This window comes from Chiloscyllium punctatum, chromosome 32, assembly GCF_047496795.1.
Source record: "Chiloscyllium punctatum isolate Juve2018m chromosome 32, sChiPun1.3, whole genome shotgun sequence".
In the NCBI taxonomy this organism is placed as follows: domain Eukaryota; kingdom Metazoa; phylum Chordata; class Chondrichthyes; order Orectolobiformes; family Hemiscylliidae; genus Chiloscyllium; species Chiloscyllium punctatum.
The window spans coordinates 27,340,462-27,367,271 of NC_092770.1; the positions used below are offsets into that span (position 1 = coordinate 27,340,462).

The following is a 26,810-nucleotide window of genomic DNA, read 5'->3' on the forward strand; positions in this document are numbered from 1 at the left end:
CATGGCACCAGGGATGACCAGGTTTGATTCCTGCCTCGGGTAATTGTCTGTGTGGAATTTGCAGCATTCTCTGTGGGTCTGTGTGGGTTTCCTCCAGGTATTCTGGGTTCCTCCCGCATGCCATAGATGTGTAGGTTAGGTGAATTGGCTATGTTAAATTGCTCCTAGTGGCCAGAGATGTTTTGGTTAGGTGCATTAGTCGTGGGAAATGTAGAGTAATAGGGTAGGGGAATGGGTCTGGGTGGGTTACTCTTCAGAAGGTCGATGTAGACTTGTTTGGCCAAATAGTCTGTTTCCCCACTGTAGGAATTCTATGATTCTATGACCCTTAAGTGCCCAGAGTCATAGAGATATACAGCATGGAAACCGATCCTTCAGTCTAACTTGACCACGCTGACCGAATATCTTAAATTAATCCAATCCCACTTGCCAGCTCTTGGCCAATATCCCTCAAAATGGAAAGTGAAGACTGCAGATGCTGCAGATCAGAGTCGAGGCTGTGATGTTGGAAAAGGCAGCATTCAAGAAGCAGGAGAATGGATGTTTCAGAATAGTCTCCACAAAATACAGATAGGGGTGAGGAGGCATATCCCACCAGTAGAGATATGATTTGGAGATGCCGGTGTTGGACTGGGAAGTACAAATTTAAAAATCACAAAACACCAGATTATAGTCCAACAGGTTTAATTGGAAGCAGTGGCTTTTAGAGTGCTGCCCCTTCATCAGGTGGTCACAATGAACCTATCTACCTATCACATTCCCAGCTACCTTGCACCCAGCTCCAAACTTCTCCCATTTATCTCTCAGCACCCACCCGGCCCACAAGCCTCATTCCTGATGAAAGGCTTCTGCCTGAAATGTCGATTCTCCTGGACCTTGGATGCTGCCTGACCTGCTGGGCTCTTCCAGCACCACACTCTTGATCCATATCGCTAAGCCCTTCTTATTCATACTTCCGTCCAGATACATTGTAAATGTTGTAATTGCACCAGCTTCCACCATTGCTTCTGGCAGTTCATTCCATACACATACCACCCTTTCTGTGAAAAGATTGCCCTTTAGGTTCCTTTTAAATCTTTCCCCTCTCACCCTAAATCTATGTTGTCTAGTTCTGGACTCCCACTTCCCAGGGAAAAGACTTTGTCTATTTATTCTATCCATTGCTGTGGGTCAGGACTCACATGTAGGCCAGGCCAGATAAGGATAGCAGTTTCCTTCCCTAAATGGCATTTGTGAACTGGATGGGTTTTTCCAACAATTGACAATGGCTTCATGATCACCATTAGACCCTGTATTCCAGAATTTATTTTATCGATTTCAAATTCCACCTGATATGACAGGATTCAAACACTGACCCCCAGAATACTACTTTGGTCTCTGGATTAACAGTCCAGCAATCATACACCTCGGCCATCACCTTCCCACAGCAGAAAGGAGAAATTCAGCTCATCTTACCGAGGCTATAGAGCAGAGTGGGAGAGATAGATAGAAAGAAACTTTTAGCCTTGACAGAGGGATCAATAACTAGGGCCATACATTGAAGGTAAATGACAGAAGGTTTTGAGGAGATATAAGGAAAAACATTTTCACCCCAAAGAGTGGTGGGAATCAGGAACTCACTGCCTGTAAGGGTGGTAGAGTCTTAGACCCTGGTAACAATCAAGAAGAATTTAGCATTTGTGATGCCATGGCATGCAAGGTTAAGAGCTAGATTTTTGAAGAGGGGATTAGACTAGTTAGCTGGTTGTTTTTGACTTTTTCTGTGCTGTAGCTCTCGATGGCTCTACGTTTCTGCTTGATGATGTTCCTCAGAGCTGAAATATTAACACTGTTCTTCTTGAAAAATAATGTCTAACCTGCTGAGTATTTCCAATCCGAGATACCTAAAAAAAAATCAGGTTTCCAGCATCCACGGTATTTTCCTCTTGGGGGTTTAATCATTCATTCTCTGTTCATTGAACAGCTGCAATAAGACTGATATCCCACTAGTGGCACTGTTGAGCTATGGATAATCTGATGAAATCTTCGTTCTGCATCACTGATCTCTTGATGCCTTCTTTAAAGATATACAACCAAACCGTTCCCACCTCTCCACATTATAACAAGTTTAATACCTAGCCTGTTTGCTTCCAATTCCATTACGAACTGATGATCCTTTATCTGTCAATCAGCAGTTGCATGGTACAAATTCTTAAAAATGTAAATTTTGTACACTATGCATAAAATTCTTGCCCTAAGGGTCTTTCAAAGTCTTGAGTATCTACTTCACACTCAGCTAAATATAGTGATATTTGAAATTGCTCATGTTCCTAAAGGTGAATTTATGAGTATTGCCTTACTGGAGGAAATACACGTTCTGTGCATCTTCTTCAGGAGTTTTATATCTTTTATATCCATAGTTGCGTGACTTAGATATTTGATTGATGCTTTAAGGTAAAAGGACTCATTCCAGCTGATTGATAAATTGTGCCTTTCAGAAATGTGACAAATGTTAACATTCGAGATAGCCATGCAAAAAAAAAGAAAGTTACTTGCGTGGAACTGAGAAATAAGAAAGGGATGGTCAACTTATTGGGATTATATGATAGTCAGAGGGAAATTGAGAAACAAATTTGTAAGGAGATCTCCGTTATCTGTAAGAATAATAGGGTGGTTATGGTAGGGGATTTTAACTTTCCAAACATAGACTGGGACTGCCATAGTGTTAAGAGTTCAGGTGGAGAGGAATTTGTTAAGTGTGTACAAGAAAGTTTTCTGATTCAGTATATGGATGTACCTACTAGAGAAGGTGCAAAACTTGACCTACTCTTGGGAAATAAGGCAGGGCAGGTGACTGAGGTGTCAATGGGGGAGCACTTTGAAATGAGCAACCGTAATTCTATTAAGTTTAAAATAGTCATGGAAAAGGATAGACCAGATCTAAAATTTGAAGTTCTAAATTAGAGAAAGGCCAATTTTGACAGTATTAGGCAAGAACTTTCAAAAGCTGATTGGAGGCAGATGTTCGCAGGTAAAGGGACGGCTGGAAAATGGGAAGCCTTCAGAAATGAGATACCGAGAAGCCAGAGAAAGTATATTCCTGTCAGGGTGAAAGGAAAGGCTGGTAAGTATAGAGAATGCTGGATGACTAAAGAAATTGAGGGTTTGGTTAAGAAAAAGAAGGAAGCATATGTCAAGTATAGAGGATAGATCGAGTGACACCTTAGAAGAGTATAAAGGCAGTAGATGTATACTTAAGAGAGAAATCAGGATGGCAAAAAGGGGACATGAGATAGCTTTGGCAAATAGAATTAAGGAGAATCCAAAGGGTTTTTACAAATATATTAAGGACAAAAGGGTAACTAGGGAGAGAATAGGACCCCTCAAAGATCAGCAAGGCGGCCTTTGTGTGGAGCCACAGAAAATGGGGGAGATACTAAATGAATATTTTGCATCAGTATTTACTTTGAAAAAGGAAATGAAAAACGTAGAATGTAGGGAAATAAATGGTGACATCTTGAAAAATGTCCATATTACAGAGGAGGAATTGCTGGATATCTTGAAACACATGAAAGTGGATAAATCTCCAGGACCTGATCAGGTGTACCCTAGAACTCTGTGGGAAGCTAGAGAAGTGACTGCTGGGCCTCTTGCTGAGATATTTGTATCATGGATAGTCACAGGTGAGGTGCCAGAAGACTGGAGGTTGGCTAAAGTGGTGCCACTGTTTAAGAAAGGCGGTAAGGACAAGCCAGGGAACTATAGACCAGTGAGCCTGATGTCGGCTGTGGGCAAGTTCTTGAAGGGAATCTGGAGGGACAGGATGTACATATATTTGGAAAGGCAAAGATTGATTTGCAATAGTCAACATGACTTTGTGTGTGGGAAATCATATCTCACAAACCTGATCAAGTTTTTTGAAGAAGTAACAAAGAGGATTGATGAGGGCAGAGCGATAGACGTGATTGATATGGCCCTCAGTAAGGCGTTTGACAAGGTTCCCCATGGGAGACTGCTAAGCAAGGTTGGATCTCATGGAATAAAAGGAGAACTAGCCACTTGGATACAGAACTGGCTCAAAGGGAGAAGATAGAGGGTGGTGGTGGAGGGTTGTTTTTCAGACTGGAGGCCTGTGACCAGTGGAGTGCCACAAGGATTGGTGCTGGGTCCACTTCTTTTCATCATTTATATAAATGATTTGGATGTGAGCATAAGAGGTACAGTTAGTAAATTTGCAGATGACACCAAAATTGGAGGTGTAGTGGACAGTGAAGAAGGTTACCTCAGATTACAATAGGATCTTGATCAGATGGGCCAATGGGCCGAGAGGTGGCAGACGGAGTTTAATTTAGATAAATGCAAGGTGCTGCATTTTGGGAAAGCAAATCTTAGTAGGACTTATACACTTAATGGTAAGGTCCTAGGGAGTGTTGCTGACTAAAGAGGCCTTGGAGTGCAGGTTCATAGCTCCTTGAAAGTGGAGTCTCAGCTAGATAGGATAGTGAAAAAGATGTTTAGTATGCTTTCCTTTATTGGTCAAATTATTGAGTACAGCAGTTGAGAGGTCATGTGGCGGCTGTACAGGACATTGGTTAGGCCACTGTTGGAATATTGCATGCAATTCTGGTCTCCTTCCTATCGGAATGATGTTGTGAAACTTGAAAGGGTTCAGAAAAGGTTTATGAGGTTGTTGCCAGGATTGGAGGATTTGAGCTATAACGAGAGGTTGAATAAGCTGAGGCTTTTTTCCCTGGAGCATTGGAGGCTGAGGGATGACCTTACAGAGGTTAATAAAATCATGAGGGACATAGTTAGGATAAAAAGACAATTTTTTTTCACTGTGGAGGTTGTCCAGAACTAGAGGGCATAGGTTTAGGGTGAAAGAGGAAAGATATAAAAGAGACCTCAGGGGCAACTTTTTCACGCAGAGTGTGGTATGTGTATGGAATGAGCTGCCAGAGGAAGTGGTGGAGGCTAGTACAACTGCAACATTTAAAAGGCACCTGGATGGTTCCATGAATATGAAGGTTTTGGAGGGCTTTGGAGTGCTGGCAGAAGGGACTAGATTGGGTTGGGATATCTGGTCAGCATGGACAATTTGGACTGAAGGATCTATTTCCGTGCTGTACAGCTCTGTGACTATATGACTCTAAATCGTCATTTAGGTAAATTGGTGACAGCCTAGTACTTTAAGAAATCTGCAATATCAGAGGAATTAATGAAAAGGTGTACACAATTAAGTGTATTAAGCCTGTTAGAATGAAGGAATCATGGAAATTGCCCCATTGTGTCATGCTGGCTCATTGAAGGTACAATTGGAGACATGAAAACAGAAATCGCTCAGCATTTGTGGAGAGAAATCAGAGTAAACGCTTCATGTTCAGTGACCCTTCAGAACACTAATGGCACAACTGCTTTGTTGCTGTCGCTCGACACTTTTGTTTACAGATATTGAATAGTATTCCTCAATCGTGATTGAAAATGCCTCCACCACAAATCAGGCAGTTCATTCCAGACTCTAACCAGTCTCTGTGATATTGCTATCTCGTAAGCAATTCTACGCTAATGTAAGTTACATAATAGTTAACAATAGAGATAATGCTACAAGTAAAGAACTAAAATAAAGACAAGTATTACTGGAGAAGTTCATAGGGTCTTGTGATACCTGCGGAAAAGAAGTGTTCTCAATTAAATATTACTCCTTAAGTAGATCCTTCCAGAAACAGTTATCAATATCTCAAACGGGCAGAGCTATAGAAAAGTTTCAGTTCGAATCTTTTTCATGTTTAATTCAACAAGCAAAGACATAAATTGCTGGAGAGACTCAACAGGTCTGGTAGCATTTGTCAGAGAAAACAAGAGGTAATGTTTCAAATCCAGTAACCCTGAAGTGTGACTAGATTTGAAACGTTAATTCTGTTTTCCCTGTCCACAGATGCCACCAGACCTGCTGAATTTCGCCAACGATTTCTTGTTTGTGTTGGTGGCTGGTTTCCTGGACAGCATTCTGTTAACTGCAACGCCTGGCCTTTACCAAGATGGCGGGAAGGCAACACCAACCCTCACCAAGATGGCGGACACAACTTCCGGCGGGTGAAGTGTATCCGGTAGCGCTGGCACCTGGGCCGGGAACCGGGAGAAGGTTCCAGGCGCCGCCGCCGCCGCCGCCCCCGCCATGTCGGTTGCCAACAAGTCGGTGGAACTGCAGCTGCAGGTGCGGCACCAGACGGAGGAGCTGCAGGATTTCATGAGGGAGCTGGACGGCTGGGAGAAGGACATCAAGAAGAAGGATGACGAGCTCCGGAGGCAGAGCGGCCAGGCCCCGGCCCTGGACCCGGTGGGTAACCGGGGGGTGGACAGCCCGGCTCCACCCTCCATGATCCCACCCCCTGATCCCAGTCTCCTGGATCCCACCCCCTGATTCCTCACTCCAGGATCCCATTCCTGATCCCAGTCTCCTGGATCCCACCCCCTGATTCCTCACTCCAGGATCCCATTCCTGATCCCAGTCTCCTGGATCCCACCCCCTGATTCCTCACTCCAGGATCCCATTCCTGATCCCAGTCTCCTGGATCCCACCCCCTGATTCCTCACTCCAGGATCCCATTCCTGATCCCAGTCCCCTGGATCCTACCCCCTGATTCCTCACTCCAAGATCCCACTCCTGTTCCCAGTCTTAATCACTCTCTCCAGGATCACACCCCCTGCTCTCTCTGTCCACAATTCCACCCCCTGATCCTTTTCTCCAGGATCCTATCCCTCCAAACCATTCCTTGGACCCCACCCTATCCCACGCACTGTTCCGTTCTCAGAAACACTCTCTCCATTTTCAACCCCTTCTCGGGAACACTCCTCTTCACTGTCACCTTCAATCAAACCCCCTCTACCTCGACATCCCTTGCTTGAGAACACTCTCCCCTCCACATCTCCGCCTCCAAAAATGCCCATTCATGAGAGACAGAGAGAGAGAGGGAGAGTACCTGTGTCTGGTTCCAATGAGTTTTAGTTTGAACACTGGTATTTAAATTGCATTTAACAGATAAGTCAATAACTATAAGGATGATTTGTTCCTTAAAAGCTTTGGGAATCAATGAGTGACATGGTGATGTTGATGGTGGGCAAGTTGTCAGCGGGAATCCTGAGGGACAGGATGCACACGTATTTCAAAAGGCAAGGACTGATTAGGGATAGTCAACATGGCTTTATACATGGGAAATCATGTCTTACAAGCTTGATTGAATTTTTTTGAAGAAGTAACAAAGAGGATTGATGAGGGCACAGCGGTAGATGTGATTTATATGGACTTCAGTAAGACATTCGACAAGGTTTCCCATGGGAGACTGCTAAGCAAGGTTAGATCTCATGGAATACAGGGAGAACTTGCTATTTGGATACAGAACTGACTCAGTGGTCTAAGGCAGAGGGTGGTGGTGGAGGGTTGTTTTCAGACTGGAGGCCTGTGACCAGTGGAGTGCCACAAGGATCGGTGTTGGGTCCACTATTTTTCATCATTTATGTAAATGATTTGGATGTGAGCATAAGAGGTATAGTTAGTAAGTTTGCAGATGTCACCAAAATTGGAGGTGTAGTGGACAGTGAAGAAGGTTACCTCAGATTACAACGGGATCTTGATCAGACGGGCCAATGGGCAGAGAAGTGGCAGATGGAGTTTAATTCAGATAAATGCGAGGTGCTGCATTTTGGGAAAGCAAATCTTAGCAGGACTTATACACTTAATGGTAATGGGAGTGTTGCTGAACAAAGAGACCTTGGACTGCAGGTTCATAGCTCCTTGAAAGTGGAGTCGCAGGTAGATAGGATCGTGAAGAAGGCGTTTGGTATGCTTTCCTTTATTGGTCTGAGTATTGAGTACAGAAGTTGGGAGGTCATGTTGTGGCTCTACAGGACATTGGTTAGGCCACTTGGAATATTGCGTGCAGTTCTGGTCTTCTTCCTATTGGAAAGATGTTATGAAACTTGAAAGGTTTCAGAAAAGATTTGTAAGGATGTTGCTGGGGTTGGAGGATTTGACCTATAGGGACATGTTGAATAGGCTAGGGCTGTTTTCCCTGGAGCATCGGAGGCTGAGGGGTGACCTTACAGAGGTTTATAAAATCATGAGGGGCATGGATAGGATAAATAGACAATGTCTTTTCCCTGGGGTGGGGGAGTCCAGAACTAGAGGGCATAGGTTTAGGGTGAAAGAGGAAAGATATAAAAGAGACCCCAGGGGCAACTGTTTCACGCAGAGTGTGGTATGCGTATGGAATGAGCTGCCAGAGGAAGTGGTGGAGGCTAGTACAATTGCAACATTTAAAAGGCATCTGGATGGGTATATGAATAGGAAGGGTTTGGAAGGATATGGGCCGGGTGCAGGTAGGTGGGACTAGATTGGGCTGGGATATCTGGCTGGCATGGATGAGTTGGACCGAAGGGTCTGTTTCTGTGCTGTACATCTCTTTGACATTATGGTCGTTGTATATCAATGCAAAACCAAAACAGAAATACATCCAAAGTTTGGGAGATGATTTGTAGCTCGGGTGCTCGTTGTTGTGGTTCTGTTCACCGAGCTGGGAATTTGTCTTGCAAACGTTTCGTCCCCTGTCTAGGTGACATCCTCAGTGCTTGGGAGCCTCCCGTGAAGCGCTTCTGTGCTGTTTCCTCCGGCATTTATAGTGGCCTGTCTCTGCCGCTTCCGGTTGTCAGTTCCAGCTGTCCACTGTAGTGGGTGGTATATTGGGTCCAGGTCGATGTGTTTGTTGATAGAGTCTGTAGATGAGCGCCATGCCTCTAGTAATTCCCTGGCTGTTCTCTGTTTGGCTTGCCCTATAATGGTAGTGGTAGTGAATTCGACTGGGACAACACTACCATTATAGGGCATGCCAAACAGAGAACAGCCAGGGAATTCCTAGAGGCATGGCACTCATCCACAGACTCTATCAACAAACACATCGACCTGGACCCAATATACCACCCACTACAGTGGACAGCTGGAACTGACAACCGGAAGCGGCAGAGACAGGCCACTATAAATGCCGGAGGAAACAGCACAGAAGCGCTTCACGGGAGGCTCCCAAGCACTGAGGATGTCACCTAGACAGGGGACGAAACGTTTGCAAGACAAATTCCCAGCTCGGCGAACATAACACAACAGAAATACTTCCATTTAAAGATGTAAAAATAAGTCGTTTGTATATTTGGTTCAATATGGCTGATTGCCCATTTCAAATTTACAGACTTTGCCACCTGTAAGAAATAGGAATTACAAGAAAAGAACAAATAAAAAGACTGTTTCTCAGAACAATAAAAAGAACAAAGAAAATAAACCAACACGGATAAAATCTTATGACTATAAGTCTTGGGAAAAGTTTGATGTGGTAAGTTTTCAGTATACATTTCTCAGTTTTATTCTTTCATCTTGTATCGTATTTGCCAATAGTTAGTTTGTTTTGCATTTGTCTTTCATGGAAATGGTCCCCTTTAATGTGCAGTGGGATAGATTATGGAGCAGAAAACCCCAGTTACATTTTATTGTATTTGTTTAAACTATAGAATAAATATTATATTATAAACAGAAGGATGTTAAGAAACTTGAAAGGGTTCAGAGAAGAATTACAAGGATGTTGCCAAGGTTGGAGGATTTGAGCTATCGGGAGAGGCTGAACAGGCTGGGGCTGTTTTCCCTGGAGCATCGAAGGCTGAGGGGTGATCTTATAGAGGTTTATAAAATCATGAGGGGCATGGATAAGATAAAAAGACAACGTTTGTGAGAAGATTTGTAGCTCAGGTGCTTGTTGTTGTGGTTCTGTTCACCGAGCTGGGAATTTGTGTTGCAGACGTATCGTCCCCTGTCCAGGTTACATCCTCAGTGCTTGGGGGCCTCCTGTGAAGCACTTCTGTGATCTTTCCTCCGGCATTTATGGTGGTTTGTCTCTTCCGCTTCCGGTTGTCAATTCCAGCTGTCCGTTGCAGTGGTCGGTATATTGGGTCGAGGACGATGTGCTTATTGATTGAATCTGTGGATGAGTGCCATGCCTCTAGGAATTCCCTGGCTGTTCTCTGTTTGGCTTGTCCTATAATAGTAGTGTTGTCCCAGATGAACTCATGTTGCTTGTCATCTGCGTGTGTGGCTACTAAGGATAGCTGGTTGTGTTGTTTCGTGGCTAGTTGGTGTTCATGGATGCGGATCGTTAGCTGTCTTCCTGTTTGTCCTATGTAGTGTTTTGTGCAGTCCTTGCTTGGGGTTTTATACACTACATTGGTTTTGCTCATGCTGGGTATTGGGTCCTTCGTTCTGGTGAGTTGTCTGAGAGTGGCTGTTGGTTCGTGTGCTGTTATGAGTCCTAGTGGTCACAGTAGTCTGGCTGTCAGTTCGGAAATGCTCTTGATGTATGGTAGTGTGGCTAGTCCTTTGGGTTGTGGCATGTCCTCATTCCGTTGTCTTTCCCTTCGGCATCTGTTGATGAAATTGCGGGGGCATCCGTTTTTGGCGAATACATTGTATAGGTGTTCTTTCTGTTTTTGCAGTTCTGGTGTACTGCAGTGTGTTGTGGCCTTTTTGAAAAGTGTCTTGATGCAACTTCTTTTGCGTGTGTTGGGGTGGTTGCTTTCGTAGTTCATTGGACTTGGTCTGTGTGTGTGGCCTACCTGTATACCTTTGTGGTGAATTCTCCATTCAGTGTTCTCTGTACCATCACGTCTAGGAATGGGAGCTGGTTGTCCTTTTCTTCCTCTCTAGTGAATCGGATTCCTGTGAGTGTGGCGTTGATGATCCGGTGTGTGTTCTCTATTTCTATGCCAAAAACGGATACCCCTGCAATTTCATCAACAGATGCCAAAGGGAAAGACAACGGAATGAGGACATGCCACAACCCAAAGGACTAGCCACGCTACCATACATCAAGAACATTTCCGAACTGACAGCCAGACTACTGTGACCACTAGGACTCATAACAGCACACGAACCAACAGCCACTCTCAGACAACTCGCCAGAACGAAGGACCCAATACCCAGCATGAGCAAAACCAATGTACTGTACAAAATCCCATGCAAGGACTACACAAAACACTACATAGGACAAACAGGAAGACAGCTAACGATCTGCATCCATGAACACCAACTGGCCACGAAACGACACGACCAGCTATCCTTAGTAGCCACACACGCAGATGACAAGCAACATGAGTTCGACTGGGACAACACAACTATTTTAGGACAAGCCAAACAGAGAACAGCCAGGGAATTCCTAGAGGCATGGCACTCATCCACAGATTCAATCAATAAGCACATCAACCTGGACCCAATATACCGACCACTGCAATGGACAGCTGGAACTGACAACCGGAAGGGGCTGAGACAAACTACTATAAATGCCGGAGGAAAGATCACAGAAGCGCTTCACAGGAGGCTCCCAAGCACTGAGGATGTCACCTAGACAGGGGACAAAACGTCTGCAACACAACTTCCCAGCTCGGCGAACAGAACCACAATAACAACCTCTTCCCTGGGTGGAGGAATGCGGAACTAGAAGGCATAGGTTTAGAGTGAGAGGGGCAACTTCTTCACGCAGAGGGTGGTACGTGTATGGAATGAGCTGTCAGAGGAAGTGAAGGAGGCTAGTACAACTGCAGCATTTAAAGGCATCTGGATGGGTATATGAATATGAAGGGTTTGGAGGGATATGGGTGCGCGTGCTGGCAGGTGGGACTAGATTGGGTTGGGATATCTGGTCGAAATGGACGGGTTGAACCGGAGGGTCTGTTTCTGTGTTGTACAACTCTATGACTCCATGACTGTAAATATTATAGTTTGGATCGTTTGTTTACAGAATTTTAAAATAACTTCTGTCTTTGAAAGCAAATACTTTTTATTTTTGTACATTTTCTGAGACTAAAGCTAGACTTAGCATTCATGCTGTAACTCCTGATACAAGACATGGTCCTTGGGAGCTCCATGTGAGCATCTTTATATCTTCTGCAGTATGTTTCGTGATCAGGAACTTTGGAAGTGGAATTTTATTTGTCCTGAGCCCAGGGACTGAATGATAGGTGAATCATATTGAGGAAAAAACTCTTGATTGTCACCGATGCCGGTGCGTTTTCGAAAATACTGCTCCATAGACAGGAAGCAAACTTTATGATTTCATTTTATCTCCCCCCCCATTCTCCATATCCAGCAACACTGGAAGGCTGAGCCCAGCAGTGCTGCTCCTCCTGTGTCAAGGATCAAACCTGAAATTGTCCTGGCTCATTTTGTCAGCACTATGTTACAAAATGTATTTATGCATCAAGGAATTAAAAATATAAAATGTCAAATATACTAACATTTGTAATGAGTTTTGTTTTTAAACATTGTTGTAGTTTTCAGTTATTGTGAATAAAAAGATAAATAGCTGGAATAAAGTGTAAGAAGTAAATATTGATTAAATTCATCTTGCATTTCTCCTTTTATGTTAGGAAAAAGTATTGGAAGAACTGGACAAAAATGACAGTTCTCCAGAGCCTGACACAGAAGATGAGGAAATAGACGTAGAGAAAGCTCTTTCAGAGAAAGAAAAGGTATGTAACAAAGATCTCCCAACAGTCAGATGAGGGCAAATGCGATTTTGTTGAATGAATTTCATCTGTAATGTCACACATTTCCTTATTCATTCATGGGAGGAGGGCATTGCTAGCTGGACCAGCATTTATTGCCCCTTTAAAGAATCAACCACATTGCTCTGGCTCTGGAGTCACATGTAAGCCAGACCAGGTAAGGATGGCAGTTTCCTTTCCAAAAGTACATTGATGATCCTGACAATTGACAATAGTCATCATTAGTCTTTTGGCATTCAGATTTTTTTAAAAATTGAGTTCAAATTCCACCATCTGCCATGGCAAGATTCTGGGTACCCAGAATATTACCTGTGTCTCTAGATTAACAGTCCAGCGATAATACCACTCTAGACCATTGTCTCCTCCATGTCTGCTTTATGTTCTGTGAAATATTTGTTAGGAATAATTTGATCAATTAGGATTATAAATTAATGTAGCTTACTCTATTAAAATTTAAAATGAAATGAATATAATCTACACTTGCCGTTTGACTCAAACCAAGTCCTTTTGGGAAGGGAACAATAACTAAAAGTCCCATAAAATGCTCATGCTTTACTTACTATGGATGATGTAATAAATAAGCTTTAAGAAACTTAGTAAGAAGTGATTTTAACAAAGCTTAGGAGAAAGTGAGGACAGCAGATGCTGGAGGTCAGAGTCGAGAATGTGGTTCAGGAAAAGCACAGCAGGTCAGGTAGCATTCAAGCAGGAGAATTGACATATCGGGCATAAGCTAGTTGCTTCTGCAAATAATTCATAAGTTAGAAATAAACAGAAAACTGCATTTATACATAACGTTTTGCATTACTGGGTGGTCTCATTACACACTTGTGGACAATGAAGTGTCATCACTATTGTATTATACTCAAAGGCCATGTGCACTACTGTCAGCAATAAGGTTTTAATCTGTCATTCATAGTGCTGGGTTTGTTTGAGGGCTAAATATTGGCAAAGAAATCCAGCAGAACTATTCTGCTTTTCTTAAACACGTTTATTGGTTTTACATATCACTTCAGAGGGCAGGCATGGCATGGTCTAATATCTCATCTGAATGCCAAAAGCCTCCCCATAATACTAAAGTGCCAATCTAGATTGTGTATTGAAGAATAAGGTTTGAGTCCACATACTTTTGCAAGATGAGAGTGTTACTTATAATAAGCCAAAATTAGAGAAAGTTTTGCTGACAAATTTCAGGCAGGTGATCTGCCACAGCTAAACAGTATTCTGAGAGTTGGAGAACTTAATATGTAAGATTTTCTGGATGTGACAGGAAAGATTAATGTTGTTTCTTCCAAATTTATTCCCTGCAATTTCCCTGCTAGGGTTGTTATTCATTGGGGGGGTGGAGGGGGGGGAGTTGAGGTGAGGTGACCTTCCCAAAAGATAATTTCAAAGTGATCATTAAGATACTGTTTTGTAAATAAATACTAAATATGTACTTGTGTTTTATCTTGTGCCCTATCATGTTAGGAGGTCCCAAAACACAAGCAGTCATTATACTTCGGTCTTCAACTATAGATGCTTTAGTGGGCGGCACGGTGGCACAGTGGTTAGCACTGATGCCTCACAGCGCCAGAGACCCGGGTTCAATTCCCGCCTCAGGCGACTGACTGTGTGGAGTTTGCACGTTCTCCCCGTGTCTGCGTGGGTTTCCTCCGGGTGCTCCGGTTTCCTCCCACAGTCCAAAGATGTGCAGGTCAGGTGAATTGGCCATGCTAAATTGCCTGTAGTGTTAGGTAAGGGGTAGATGTAGATGTAGGGGTATGGGTGGGTTACGCTTCGGCGGGGCGGTGTGGACTTGTTGGGCCGAAGGGCCTGTTTCCACACTGTAAGTAATCTAATCTAATCTAATAATCCAGAAATGTCCAGCAGGATTTCAATGCTCAAACAACTTGGGCCTTCAAGGAGCCTTGTTTGTCACCTGAAACCAAACATATGTGATACCAGTTAAAGTAAACAAAATCTTTTGAAAGCGAATTTGGAGTTTCAAACCATCAATTAAGACTGTCAGGAAATGGATTTCAAAAGAGTTTTGCAATTTAGTGATATGCAAGGCAAGCGTGCAAGTGGTGACAATCTGTTAACTGAAGTATTCTGTTTGAGATATTGCACTCTCTTTGCTTCGAAAACATCAAATTTCTTCAAGTATAAACTATTTTATCAGAATTAATACTAGGTGAGGGGCAAGAATCAACAATCATGTATATTCGTTATTATACCTATAACCTCGTGTTGCTTAAACTGTTGTTACATGCTATTTCTACACAGTGGAGTGACATCTTATAGGTCTTTGGTTTATGGCTAACCCGTAATCTCTCCTTTAGCTCTAGTAGCACCCTAGATCTTTCAATTACTCATTTCACTGTATATGGTAAGATGGAGGCTCGTGTATTTTGATTTGGAGATGCCGATGTTGGACTGGGCTGTACAAAGTTAAAAATCACACAACACTAGGTTATAGTCCAACAGGTTTAATTGGAAGCACACTAGCTTTCGAATCAATGCTTCTTCATCACCTGATGAATGAGCGTCGCTCCGAAAGCTAGTGTGCTTCCAATTAAACCTGTTGGACTATAACCTGGTGTTGTGTGATTTTTAACCATGTATTTTGATGCACTGCCCAGCTAGTTAAGGCACTTAAACTCTCTGTGGCAGCTGTGCATTACTGTCTGTTACTCCGGCATCTCAATTGTTTGCAAAAAGAACACCAATTTATCAGCTAAACAAAAACCAAGTTCTTGAGTTAGCATCCCTGTATCGATAGATTGAACTTCAGATTTTATTGGGCCATTAAACCATTGCCCTCCTGAAGATTTTCCTGTTATCACTGAGCGTTCCCATAGATTTAAATGATTGTCATTTCGGGTCACCCGAAGAGAACTAGGACAAAGAAAGTCAGAAACTATTGACTTTTTTTCTTGTTTTATTGGGAGTGATTTTTAAGCATCTACATCATCAGAAACCACTAAACTGGAAACCCTTTAGATTATTGAGCCAACTCACTGTCTAAAAGATATCAAAGATTGTGTTGATTATATTTTAACAGAATCTGATTTCCCAATGCATGTTTTGATATGGAATATGATATTAGAATTGTTTTTGAATAATAGTATCAGGCACTACATTTTGTTTGAAGTTATGATGGCACTAAAATTGCCCAAAATCTTTTCTACAGTGGTCTGTTTTCTATTTCTTGATGCTTGAAAAATCTAAATTAATTCCTGTCGGGTCAGAAGAAAAAGCAATAATTCTAAATTGCAGTTAGCACCTGGATGTGAATAGATCAGTTTAGTCATCACTTCAAAAGGAGAGATAGTATCATTGTTATCTTCCCATGAGTTGATCAAATGGGATCTGGTGATAAGTTTATTTGATTTTGTTCATGACAGGGTAATAATTACTTCAAACAAGGGAAATATGATGAAGCAATAGAATGTTATACCAGAGCCATGACTATGGATCCATATAACCCAGCCTTCCCTACAAATCGTGCATCAACTTTCTTAAAATTAAAAAAGTAAGTATAGTTATAAGAGTATTGTTATGAGCCCAGCTTTCCTTACTACTGGACAAGTCTGATCCCAGAATGAAATCTAGCTTGATAGATTATATTTTTCTTTCTCATTTTAATGTAGCAATCTTTCATTGAAACATAAATATGTTGGGCTGCAGATTTGATTTTAACAATGAAACAGAAGTTTATTACTCAAAATAAAACCTTTCGAAAATAGAACTCTTTTAAAGAATCCAAAACATAATCCCATCTGCTCTCTAACACCATTGTTTTACAGTTAATCAAAATCCAGAGAGATCTCCTTCATTATCCAGTCTGTAGGTTTAGATCCCATCAACCCAACCTCCACTCCCGGCACCTTCCCCTGCAACCGCAAAAAGTGCAAAACTTGCGCCCACACCTCCCCCCTCACCTCCCTCCAAGGCCCCAATGGATCCTTCTATATCCGTCGCAAATTCACCTGCACCTCCACACACATCATTTACTGTATCCGCTGCACCCGATGTGGTCTCCTCTACATTGGGGAGATAGGCCGTCTACTTGCAGAACGTTTCAGGGAACACCTCTGGGACACCCGGACCAACCAACCCAACCGCCCCGTGGCTTAACTCCCCCTCCCACTCTGCCAAGGACATACAGGTCCTTGGCCTCTTCCATCGCCAGACCCTGGCCACACAACGCCTGGAGGAAGAGCGCCTCATCTTCCGCCTAGGAACCCTCCAATCACACGGGATGAATGTAGATTTCTCCAGCTTCCTCATTTTCCCCTCCCCCCACCTTATCTCAATCCCAACCCTTGGATTCAGCACCGCCCTCTTGACCTGCAATCTTCTTCCCGACCTCTCCGCCTCCACCCCCCCTCCGGCCTATCACCCTCACCCTCACCTCCTTCCACCTATGGTATTCCCAGCGCCCTTCCCCCAAATTCCCTCCACCCCCCCCTACCTTTTATCTCAGCCCGCTTGGCACACCAGCCTCATTCCTGAAGAAGGGCTTATGCCCAAAACGTCGATTCTCCTGCTCCTCGAATGCCGCCTGGCCTGCTGTGTTTTTCCAGCACCACATTTTTCAGTCTGTAGGTTTGCCTAACTGCTTCTTTTCGGTGCCTGTACTGAGTGCTGTGAAACTTCTTTACTAAATGCTCTCTCAACTGAGCCTTCTCTGCTTTGAAACTATTTTTTCTCATCACCCTGTTCAGAGATGTTATTACACATCTCTGGAATAGATGGGACTTGAACCCAGGCTTCCCGGTCGAGGGCTAGAATCATATGTAGAATCCACACATTGTGAAAACAGGCCATTCGGCCTAACAAATCCACACCGATCTCTGAAGTGCACCACACCTGACCCATCCCCCTAGCCTGTCCCTGCAGCCCTCAACTTTCCCTGGCTAACCCACACATCCCTGAACAGTATGGGCAATTTAGCGTGGCCAACCCACCTAACTTGCACATCTTTGGACTGTGGGAGGAAACCAGAGCACCCAGCAGAAACCAAAGTAGACATGGGGAGAATGTGGAAGCTCCACACAGGTAATTGCTCGAGATTGGAATTGAACTCAGGTCCCGTGAGGCAGCAGTGCTAACTACTGAGCCACTGTACCAGTAGGGACACTGATAGAATTACATAATGCCCCTATGTTTCTATGTATTACTGCACCTCTAGAGGCTTCTTTCTCAGCTTTGATTAATCAGAGTTTGAACCTAGCTTTCTTAAACCTTGCTCATCCTAGATTTTGCTAAAGCTAATGGCTGCATGTTTTCTCTCTCTTGTCATAAGCCTTTGCACAATAAACAAATTTCCATTAAGACCTCAGGAGTCTTTGGAGTAACATGCTTTCTCTTTAACGGTTAAAAACCAATGAAATAAACATCTTCACTGCCTGATTACGTTAACAATGTTCAAGTGACCTGCTGTAAGCTTAAATAATGTTTTCTTAAATGATTTGAGTTATTTTTCAATAAAGACTGACATAATTAAATTTTGTCAAAAAAAAAGTTCCAGTGTGCATGTTCTTTGTTATTTAAGTCTGTGTAAACTGAATCCCAGTGTAGAAATCCTTGCCTTCTGAGAGACCTTGCTAGAATGTTTAAACATAAAGATCTTGCAATATTTCCTGCTTGCAGTAGACTTACTTGGGTGAAATCTCCATCTTGGTCTTTTCCTTTATGTATTCAGTGTTTGTCATTCCTGATTGTCCCTTGTCTGCCATAAGCATTCTATATTGTTCAAAACCTGCATTCTATCTGGGAACAATTTCACCTTCCATTACTTTTGCCGTTGTTGAGGTCCCTGATGTATTTCTCTAGATATTTTTGATTTCAAGTTGCTGACCTAGTTTAAAAAAAGCTATAGTCTCACCGTACTCTCCTCTGTACCCCTATATGCAATTGTGTGGTTTTGGCTCTGGCATTATTGTCATTTTTGCCTTTTGATCCCTCACTTATTTCCGTCTTTGTCAGTTATTAATGGCCAGAGACACTTTGAGTCTTGTCACTAATCTAGCAATCTTTTAATACACATTGAAAACTTATCCATTCTGCCATATTTTTGCTTATCTCCTTTAGAAGTAAGTAATTGTTAGGATCCCTGTAGGAAATTAAACCAAAATAATCAAGTTTGCTTAATGATGCCTCTCGTGAAGTTACCAATGACATTCCACCTTTAGTAGATTTTACTTCAACACTAATCAGAAGTACAGGATAGTTACCTTAACGTTTGTTACAGGGACAATGCTAGCCACTATTGAAGAGGTTATTGCAGGTCCCTTGAATATGGTCATGGTAATCAGGCACAGACAACATGCTTTTGTGAAATGACAATCATGTTTGACCAAACCTTTGGAGTTCTTTAAAGAGGTAATGTGCTGAAAATACAGGGGAACCAGTGAATTTCTGTGCTTAGATTTTCAGAAGGTATCTTATAAGGTGATCATTAAAGGTTATTGCAGAACATGAAAGTTTATGATGTAAAGAATGGTATATTGATGTGGATAGAAGATTAATCATCTAACAGAAAACAGACAGTGTGCATAAATGGTTTTTTTCAGGATGCAAGATGTAATGATTAGTGTGCCACAGGGATATGTATCAGGGCCTTAACAGTTTATAATTCATGTCAGTGACTTGGCTGAGTGAATGGAAGGCATGATTGCCAAATTTGCTGATGACACAGATAGATAAAGTAAGTTATGAAGAGGATGCAAAACTACAAAAGAAAAGGTTGGTTAAATAAGTTGACAGAGATGTAGTAAATGCATTAAGGTAAGATAAAGTTGCCATAGGGCTACACTCTCATTAGAGAGAAAAGAAGACTGGTGGTTTCACCTGAGGGTCACCACATTGAAAGAATGTGATTTCAAATAAACCTGTTGGACTATAACCTGGTATCAGTTGCACAGGACGCTGGTGACACTAAATCTGGTATACTGTGCACAGTATTGGTCATCTTATTTACGAAAAGATGTAAACAGAAAATGAAGTTTGCTTGGCTAATACCTGGAATAAAGTGGAGGTGGTTGTCTTACGAGGAATGATACGATAGGTTAGGCTTGTATCTGCTGCAGTTAAGAATTGTAAGAAATTATTTGATTGAAACATGTAAGATATTAGAAATTGATAGGTTGGGTGTAGAGAAAATGTTTCCTGTTGTGGGAGAATCTAGAACTAGGGGTTGTTTTAAAAATCAGGGATTGCCCACTTAAAATAATTTATGTGGCAAAATGTTTTCTCTGAGAGTCTTTGGAATGCTACCTGAAAAGATGGTGGAAGTTGAGTCCTTGAATATTTTTAAAGCACAAGTAGTTTCTTGTTAAGCAAAGTTAAAGATCACACCACACCAGGTTATAGTCCAACAGGTTTATTTGGAAGCCCTAGCTTTCGGAGCACGGCTCCTTCATCAGATGGTCCACAACCACCAGAGCTCCGAAATCTAGTGCTTCCAAATAAACCAGTTGGACTATAACCTGGTGTGGTGTGATTTTTAACTTTGTACACCCCAGTCCAACACTGGCACCACCAAATCTTGTTAAGCAATGGGGTGAAGGGTTGTTGGGTCAGCTGGAATGCAGATTTATGGTTGCGATCAGAAATTCCAAGTTCTTGTTGGATGTCAGAGCAGGTTCAAGGGGTTGAATGGCTGACTGTTTCTCATTTGTATGTTCATATATAACCACAGTAAACTACAGAAGAATTGACAAAAATTAGGTTTGAAAAGAAAAAGTAAATTTCTCTTTAAATAATTGATACAATTTTGGGCAACAGCAAGTATTTACATCACCCCCTGCACAAATATGGCACTGTGCAAGACACAGTTCCACAATATCCTGCCCTTTATTCATGTGAGTTAGGGCAAGAGTCCGATCAGATGACAACTTGCACATTTATGTTTAACAGGTACGATTATCCTCAGTAAGTTACACTTGCATAAGCCCTAAGCCTCTTGGGTCATGACAGACCTGATGGTGTAGATTTTCTGACCAGCTTAATTGACCAATTAATAACACCCGGTTAACAGTTTGGGACAAACATCTACCTCATTCATATTTCTGAACTATTTAGCTTTCCAAGCTTTTTTAGTCAGCTAGCACATTGTCTCAAAGAGCACCTGCCTCCCTTACTGTCACACAGCATGGAACCAAACCTTTCGGTCCAATTAGGCTATGCCGATCAAGTTTCCCAAACTAAACTAGTGCCATTTGTCTACATTTGGACCATATTCCTCTAAACCTTTCCTATTCATGTACCTGTCCAAGTGTCTTTAAAATGTTGTATTTGTACCCACATCTACCACTCCCTCTGGCAGTCATTTCAAACATGAACCATCCTCTGTGCGAAAAAGTTTAACCATCAGATCCTTTTAAGTCTTTCTACTCTCACCTTTAAAATATGCCTTCTAGTTTTGAACTCCTCTAACCTAGAGAAAAGACCTTTGTTATTCAGCTTATCTATGTCCTTCGTGATTTTATAAATTTCTTATAAGGTTACCCCTCAACCTCCTATGGTGCAGTTAAAAGAAAAGGTCCCAGCCTATCCTTTAAAACAAGCTTCTTCCTCAGAATGATTTACTTTCTCTCTCAATTAGTCATAGCGATAGACAGCACGGAAACAGACCCTTCAGTCCAACTCATCCATGCCAGCCAGATATCCCAACCCAATCTAGTCCCACCTGCAACGCCTGGCCCATATCCCTCCAAACCCTTCCTATTCATATACCCATCCAGATGCCTTTTAAATGTTGCAATTGTACTAGCCTCCACCACTTCCTCTGGCAGCACATTCCATACATGCACCAGCCACTGTGTGGAAAAAGTTGCCCTGTAGGTCTCTTTTATATCTTTCCCCTCTCACCCTCAACCTATGCCCTCTAGTTCTGGACACCCCCACTCCAGGGAAGCGACTTTGTCTGTTTATCCTATCCATGCCCCTCACGATTTTATAGTCTGCATCTGTCTCTTCACTCTCCAGTCCCTTGGTTTGTAATTTTCCTTTGTTGTAATTTCCCCCCAGATATGATCGACGATACCCTCCACTTCCCACTCCTCCGCCCTTGAGCCCTGCCCCTCCAATCGCCACCAGGACAGAACCCCACTGGTCCTCACCTAGCACCCCACCAATCTCCATACACAGCGTATCATCCATCGTCATTTCCGCCACCTCCAAACGGACCCCACCACCAGGGATATATTTCCCTCCCCTCCCCTATCAGCGTTCCGAAAAGACCACTCCCTCTGTGACTCCCTCGTCAGGTCCACACCCCCCACCAACCCAACCTCCACTCACAGCACCTTCCCCTGCAACTGCAAGAAATGCAAAACTTGCGCCCACACCTCCCCCCTTACTTCCCTCCAAGGCCCCAAGGGATCCTTCCATATCCGCCACAAATTCACCTGCACCTCCACACACATCATTTATTGCATCTGCTGCACCCAACGTGGCCTCCTCTATATTGAGGAGACAGGCCGCCTTCTTGCGGAACGTTTCAGAGAACACCTCTGGGATACCCGGACCGACCAACCAACCCAACCCAACACTTCAACTCCCCCTCCCGCTCCACCAAGGACATGCAGGTCCTTGGACTCCTCCATCGCCAGACCATAGCAACACGACGGTTGGAGGAAGAGCGCCTTATCTTCCGCCTCGGAACCCTCCAACCACAAGGGATGAACTCCGATTTCTCCAGTTTCCTTATTTCCCCTCCCCCACCTTGTCTCAGTCAAATCCCTCGAACTCAGCACCACCTTCCTAACCTGCAATCTTCTTCCTGACCTCTCCGCCCCCACCCCAGTCCGGCCTATCACCTTCACCTTGACCTCCTTCCACCTATCGCATTTCCAACGCCCCTCCCCCAAGTCCCTCCTCCCTACCTTTTATCTTAGCCTGCTGGACACACTTTCCTCATTCCTGAAGAAGGGCTCATGCCCGAAACGTCGATTCTCCTGTTCCTTGGATGCTGCCTGACCTGCTATGCTTTTCCAGCAACACATTTTCAGCTCTGATCTCCAGCATCTGCAGTCCTCACTTTCTCCTCGAAAATTTTCCCTTGTGCCTTGGTAATGTGACTTCTTTATATGTTATCCTCCTCCTTGTTTGTACTGTTTCCAGTCAAGGGTTACCAGGTCATATTGACCAGCATTTCCTATTATTCAGGAGAGATGCAATTGTCCCTTTACAATTGATGCAAACCTCTTCAAAGTCATTTTCAAGCATTTTTAAAAATTGCATCTTCTACAGACATTTTAAAAAGATTACTAATTTTTATTTCTCCTTTTGGATCAATGACTAATTAACTCAGAAAAGTAGATAAAATAAGATTTGCTCATTTAAACATCTTCCCAAGTTTTAAAACCATTCTTTTCAGTTAATGCAGACTTCCATAATTGCTTGGTATTATTTTCAGCTCTGGAAACATTTTCAATATTTGCACTATGCTAAAAGCAATGCAGAAATGTGTATAACCAATTTTAATTATTGGACCAGATCATTACAAGTAAGCTTTTTCCTCTTGAGCTAATTGAATTTCCCCTTTCATCATTTTGCAAATTATTGATTGAATTTTATCCATATTACTTTTTTTTTGTGTTTTTGTTTTTCTTCACCATTTCTTATACCTCCCCATATCATAACATTCCATTAACCTGCTTCAAGATCTCTGCCAATATTGTTGACTTACAGGCTACTTGTACATGTGATAAGATGCTTTTATTTTGCTTTTTAAATACTCTTCTATATTGTCCTCCCTTAATGCTGTGCATCTGATTAACAACATGCTGCACAGGGAATTGAGTACATTACAGTGTGGTGACATTTGGGAGCAGTATCACCGTGTGGCCTCACTTGCTTTATGAGCTTTTTATTTTATTTTAATAAACAACTTGTGGACAGTACCTGTTTTTCCTTTCCACAGGTATGCTGTTGCAGAATCAGATTGCAATTTGGCTATTGCGCTGGATAGATCCTTCTTGAAAGCATACCTTCGACGAGGCGCTGCTCGTATGAAACTAAAAAACTTTCAGGGTGCAAAAGAAGGTTAGTGATTTTGAACAAATTTGATAAACATTAGAAGTGTCTTAAATAGTGAATAGAACAGGAGAAGCTTTAATCTTATGAGACCTGAAGTATTATTTGCTTCCTCTTTAAAACCACCATTCAGATTTTAATTTTCAGTTCATCATATTTATTAAAAAGTTGCACAGTCCTTAAACATTTTCATGCTTTTTCTACTTGTAAGTTTATCTGTTTACTTCTAACACTTCAGACTTTGAAATGGTGCTAAACCTGGATGCACAAAACTTTGAAGCACAGAATGAACTCAGAAAAGTAAATGAGGTAAAAATTTAATTCATTCAGACTTTCCATCCATATTTCAAAGGCCTACTACTATGTACATTTAAAAAAAAATTAATTCTTAAAAAGATTGTATGTTTTTCAATTAAACGCAGAGGAATGTTAAACTTATCAAATGAAAATTGGTACATGCATTGGACACCCGAGGGTGTCCAGTTGGTTTGTCTGTAGGTCTTGTTATTGAAAGTGAAGTGAGTGGTAAAACAAGACATTTGAAAGATATTTGGATAAGTACATGAATCGGAAACGTTTGGAGGCAAATGGGCCATGTGCAGGCAGGTGCAACTAGTTTAGTTTGGGAACATGGTCAACATGGATTAGTTGGACTGAAGGGTCTGTTTCCAAGCTTTATGATTCTATGATCAACATTGATTTAGTGAAGCATGCAGGACGGCATGCTAGGAGCAGGGTCAATCATATCGAACAGTGAATTGCCAACTCTGCAAAGCTAAAAACAAAGGATTACTTGCATGCCATTCAGCAGAATGCGATAAACAAATCGAAGCAATTCCATTGCTAACAAATTGGATCTAAGCTCTGCAGTCCTGCTGTGTCCAGTCATGGATAGTCATGGACGATTAAACAAATCGCTGAAGGAGGAAGCTCCACAGTTATCCCCATTTTCATTGATGGGAGATCCTGGCACATCAGTGGCAATAGAGACACTGAAATGTTTTTAACCATCTTCAGCTGGAAATTCAAATTGGATGAAAAATTTCTGATTGAAAATTTTTTTCAACCCACCCTCCCAACTTCTTTTTATGAGGCACATTACTTTGCTTTTTCCATTTTTACACTTACGATTTCACCATGAAAAGTTTCAACTTCGCTCCAATCCTAAACATTACTTGGCACCTGAAGCTCATCCCACTGAATGATGATTAGGAAGGAGGGCAAATATCATTCTCCATGCTTTCTCCCTAATATAAGATATCTAAGAAGTAATTCCTCAGCACATCTCCTGTTTTCTGGGATGACATTAGCTCATCTGGCATAGCCAGAAAATTGAGGATTTGGGCTGTTCTGCCTAGGGCTCTTCTGGATACTGTTTATGGGCGAAAGTGAGTAATGCTGGAGATTAGCATCGAGAGTGTGTTGCTGGAAAAGCACAGCAGCTCAGGCAGTATCCAAGGAGCAGGAAAATCGAAGTTTCGGGCAAATGGACTAATGAAGAGCTTTTGCCTGAAACGTCGATTTTCCTGCTCCTCTGATGCTGCCTGACCTGTGTGCTTTTCCTACGCAACACTCTTGACTGGATACTGCTTATATCCGCTGAAGGATATCTGGAACTTACAAAATGTTTTAATAGTTGCCCGTAGTGTTGTTGAGATTCCACTTTAAGCAATACAAGTAAATTCTGGCAAAGTAATTGGGCCACATTGGTAAGCTAGTAACGCCAAAGCTGCAGTGAAAAACTTAAGTTGTAAAGGTCACCAATAATCACTTTTTGCAATATCCAAAATAGTTCCCTAGTAGCTTATCCATATGTGTATGCTGAAAAAAGACAAAGTTGCTGTAATTCAGCAGGATCATTGGGCTGCTCTCTCATCAGAGAGAGATGACTGGTGGTAGTTTAATCGGTGGGTGAGGGGAGGGGTTGAGAACAAGAGTCTTTCATGGTAACCTCAGCCGGTGCAGGAATTGAACCCGCATTTTTGGCATCACTGTACATCGCAAACCAGCAGTCAGCAAACTGAAATCATTGACCTCCATAATGGATGGGTGATAATTATGCGCACAGACCAAATGAGTTTGTGTCAACTATTTTCCTTTCATTATGGTAGCTTTAAATAGACTTAGCAACCCTCAGCCCTCGCTTGAATCATCCTTTCTTTCCCTCATGTGTTAAGTGTGCATTTATAATGTTTGCACATGTTTTTTTAAAGTTAGCCTTTTTATGCAAATTGATTAATGTATTTACTTGTCTTGTCAGGCTCTTGCACCAGATCAGAAAGATCAGAACCAATCAAGCAAAGATGAACAAATGGATACCAGTGATGAAAAGAAACTGACTGAGGCCCAAGCAAAACAGGAGGCAATTTTTGAGAAAGACTTGGTATGTCTGTGACAAGTAACCAAGACATTCAAAATGTTAGTCAGAAACTGATAAAAAAATTTGTGTTAACTTGTGAAGCATGGACTTTGCTGCATTTTGTTGTGGACTACCTAGCTCAGAAATGAAACAAATTGCTGGAAATACTTAGCATGTCATGGAGCATCTATGGAGAGAACAGTTAATGTTTCAAGTTGATGACACTTCAGCTAGACTACACTTGGCTATAGCTTCATCTAATGTCCACTGTGGACCAGTTCTAGGCTCAAGAGAAGAAGATTGGATTTGATCTCAGTCATGGGGAAGACAGTGCTGTGGACTGTTCATGACGCTTTCCCAGAGGTAGCTAGCTTTGAAGCAAGGTTCATGTTAACTTCAGGCATCAAATTACATGGTACTTAGTTCCACTAGACTACCCTTAATGTGTGCATGGACCCTATCAAATTTTAATGAGTCTTGATCTACTATAACAAGAGTCATAATTGTAGCTGTAGCAAAGCCTGGACAGTTAAAACAATTAATAGCATCCTTAGGAAGTGTCAACTAGTGCATAAATCCCTGAAAGTTGCCGCCCAGGTTGATAGGGTTGTAAGAAGACATATGGTGTGTTAGCGGTTATTGGTAGGGGGATTGAGTTTCGGAGCCCTGACGTCATGCCTCAGCTTACAAGACGCTGGTAAGGCCGCAGACCTGGAGTGTTGCATGCAGTTTTAATTACCGCATTCTAGGAAAGATGTGGAAGCTTTGGAAAAGGTTCAGAGGGGATTTACTAGGATGTTGCCTGGTATGGAAAGAAGATCTTATGAGGAAAGGCTGAGGGAACTGA

General features: G+C 42.4%; 1 protein-coding gene across 1 annotated transcript in view; it reads left to right on the forward strand.

Annotated features, from left to right (window-relative positions):
- The first annotated feature begins 6,068 nt into the window (after positions 1-6,068).
- The window catches only part of rpap3 (RNA polymerase II associated protein 3), a 53,719-nt gene continuing 32,977 nt past the window's right edge, over positions 6,069-26,810 (forward strand). Inside the window, exons 1-7 of the mRNA XM_072551932.1 lie at positions 6,069-6,316; positions 9,216-9,356; positions 12,436-12,537; positions 15,963-16,090; positions 23,492-23,613; positions 23,843-23,913; positions 25,865-25,987. Of these exons, the coding sequence (XP_072408033.1) occupies positions 6,155-6,316; positions 9,216-9,356; positions 12,436-12,537; positions 15,963-16,090; positions 23,492-23,613; positions 23,843-23,913; positions 25,865-25,987 (849 nt within the window). The 5' untranslated portion in view covers positions 6,069-6,154. The remainder of the gene's footprint in view (positions 6,317-9,215; positions 9,357-12,435; positions 12,538-15,962; positions 16,091-23,491; positions 23,614-23,842; positions 23,914-25,864; positions 25,988-26,810) is intronic.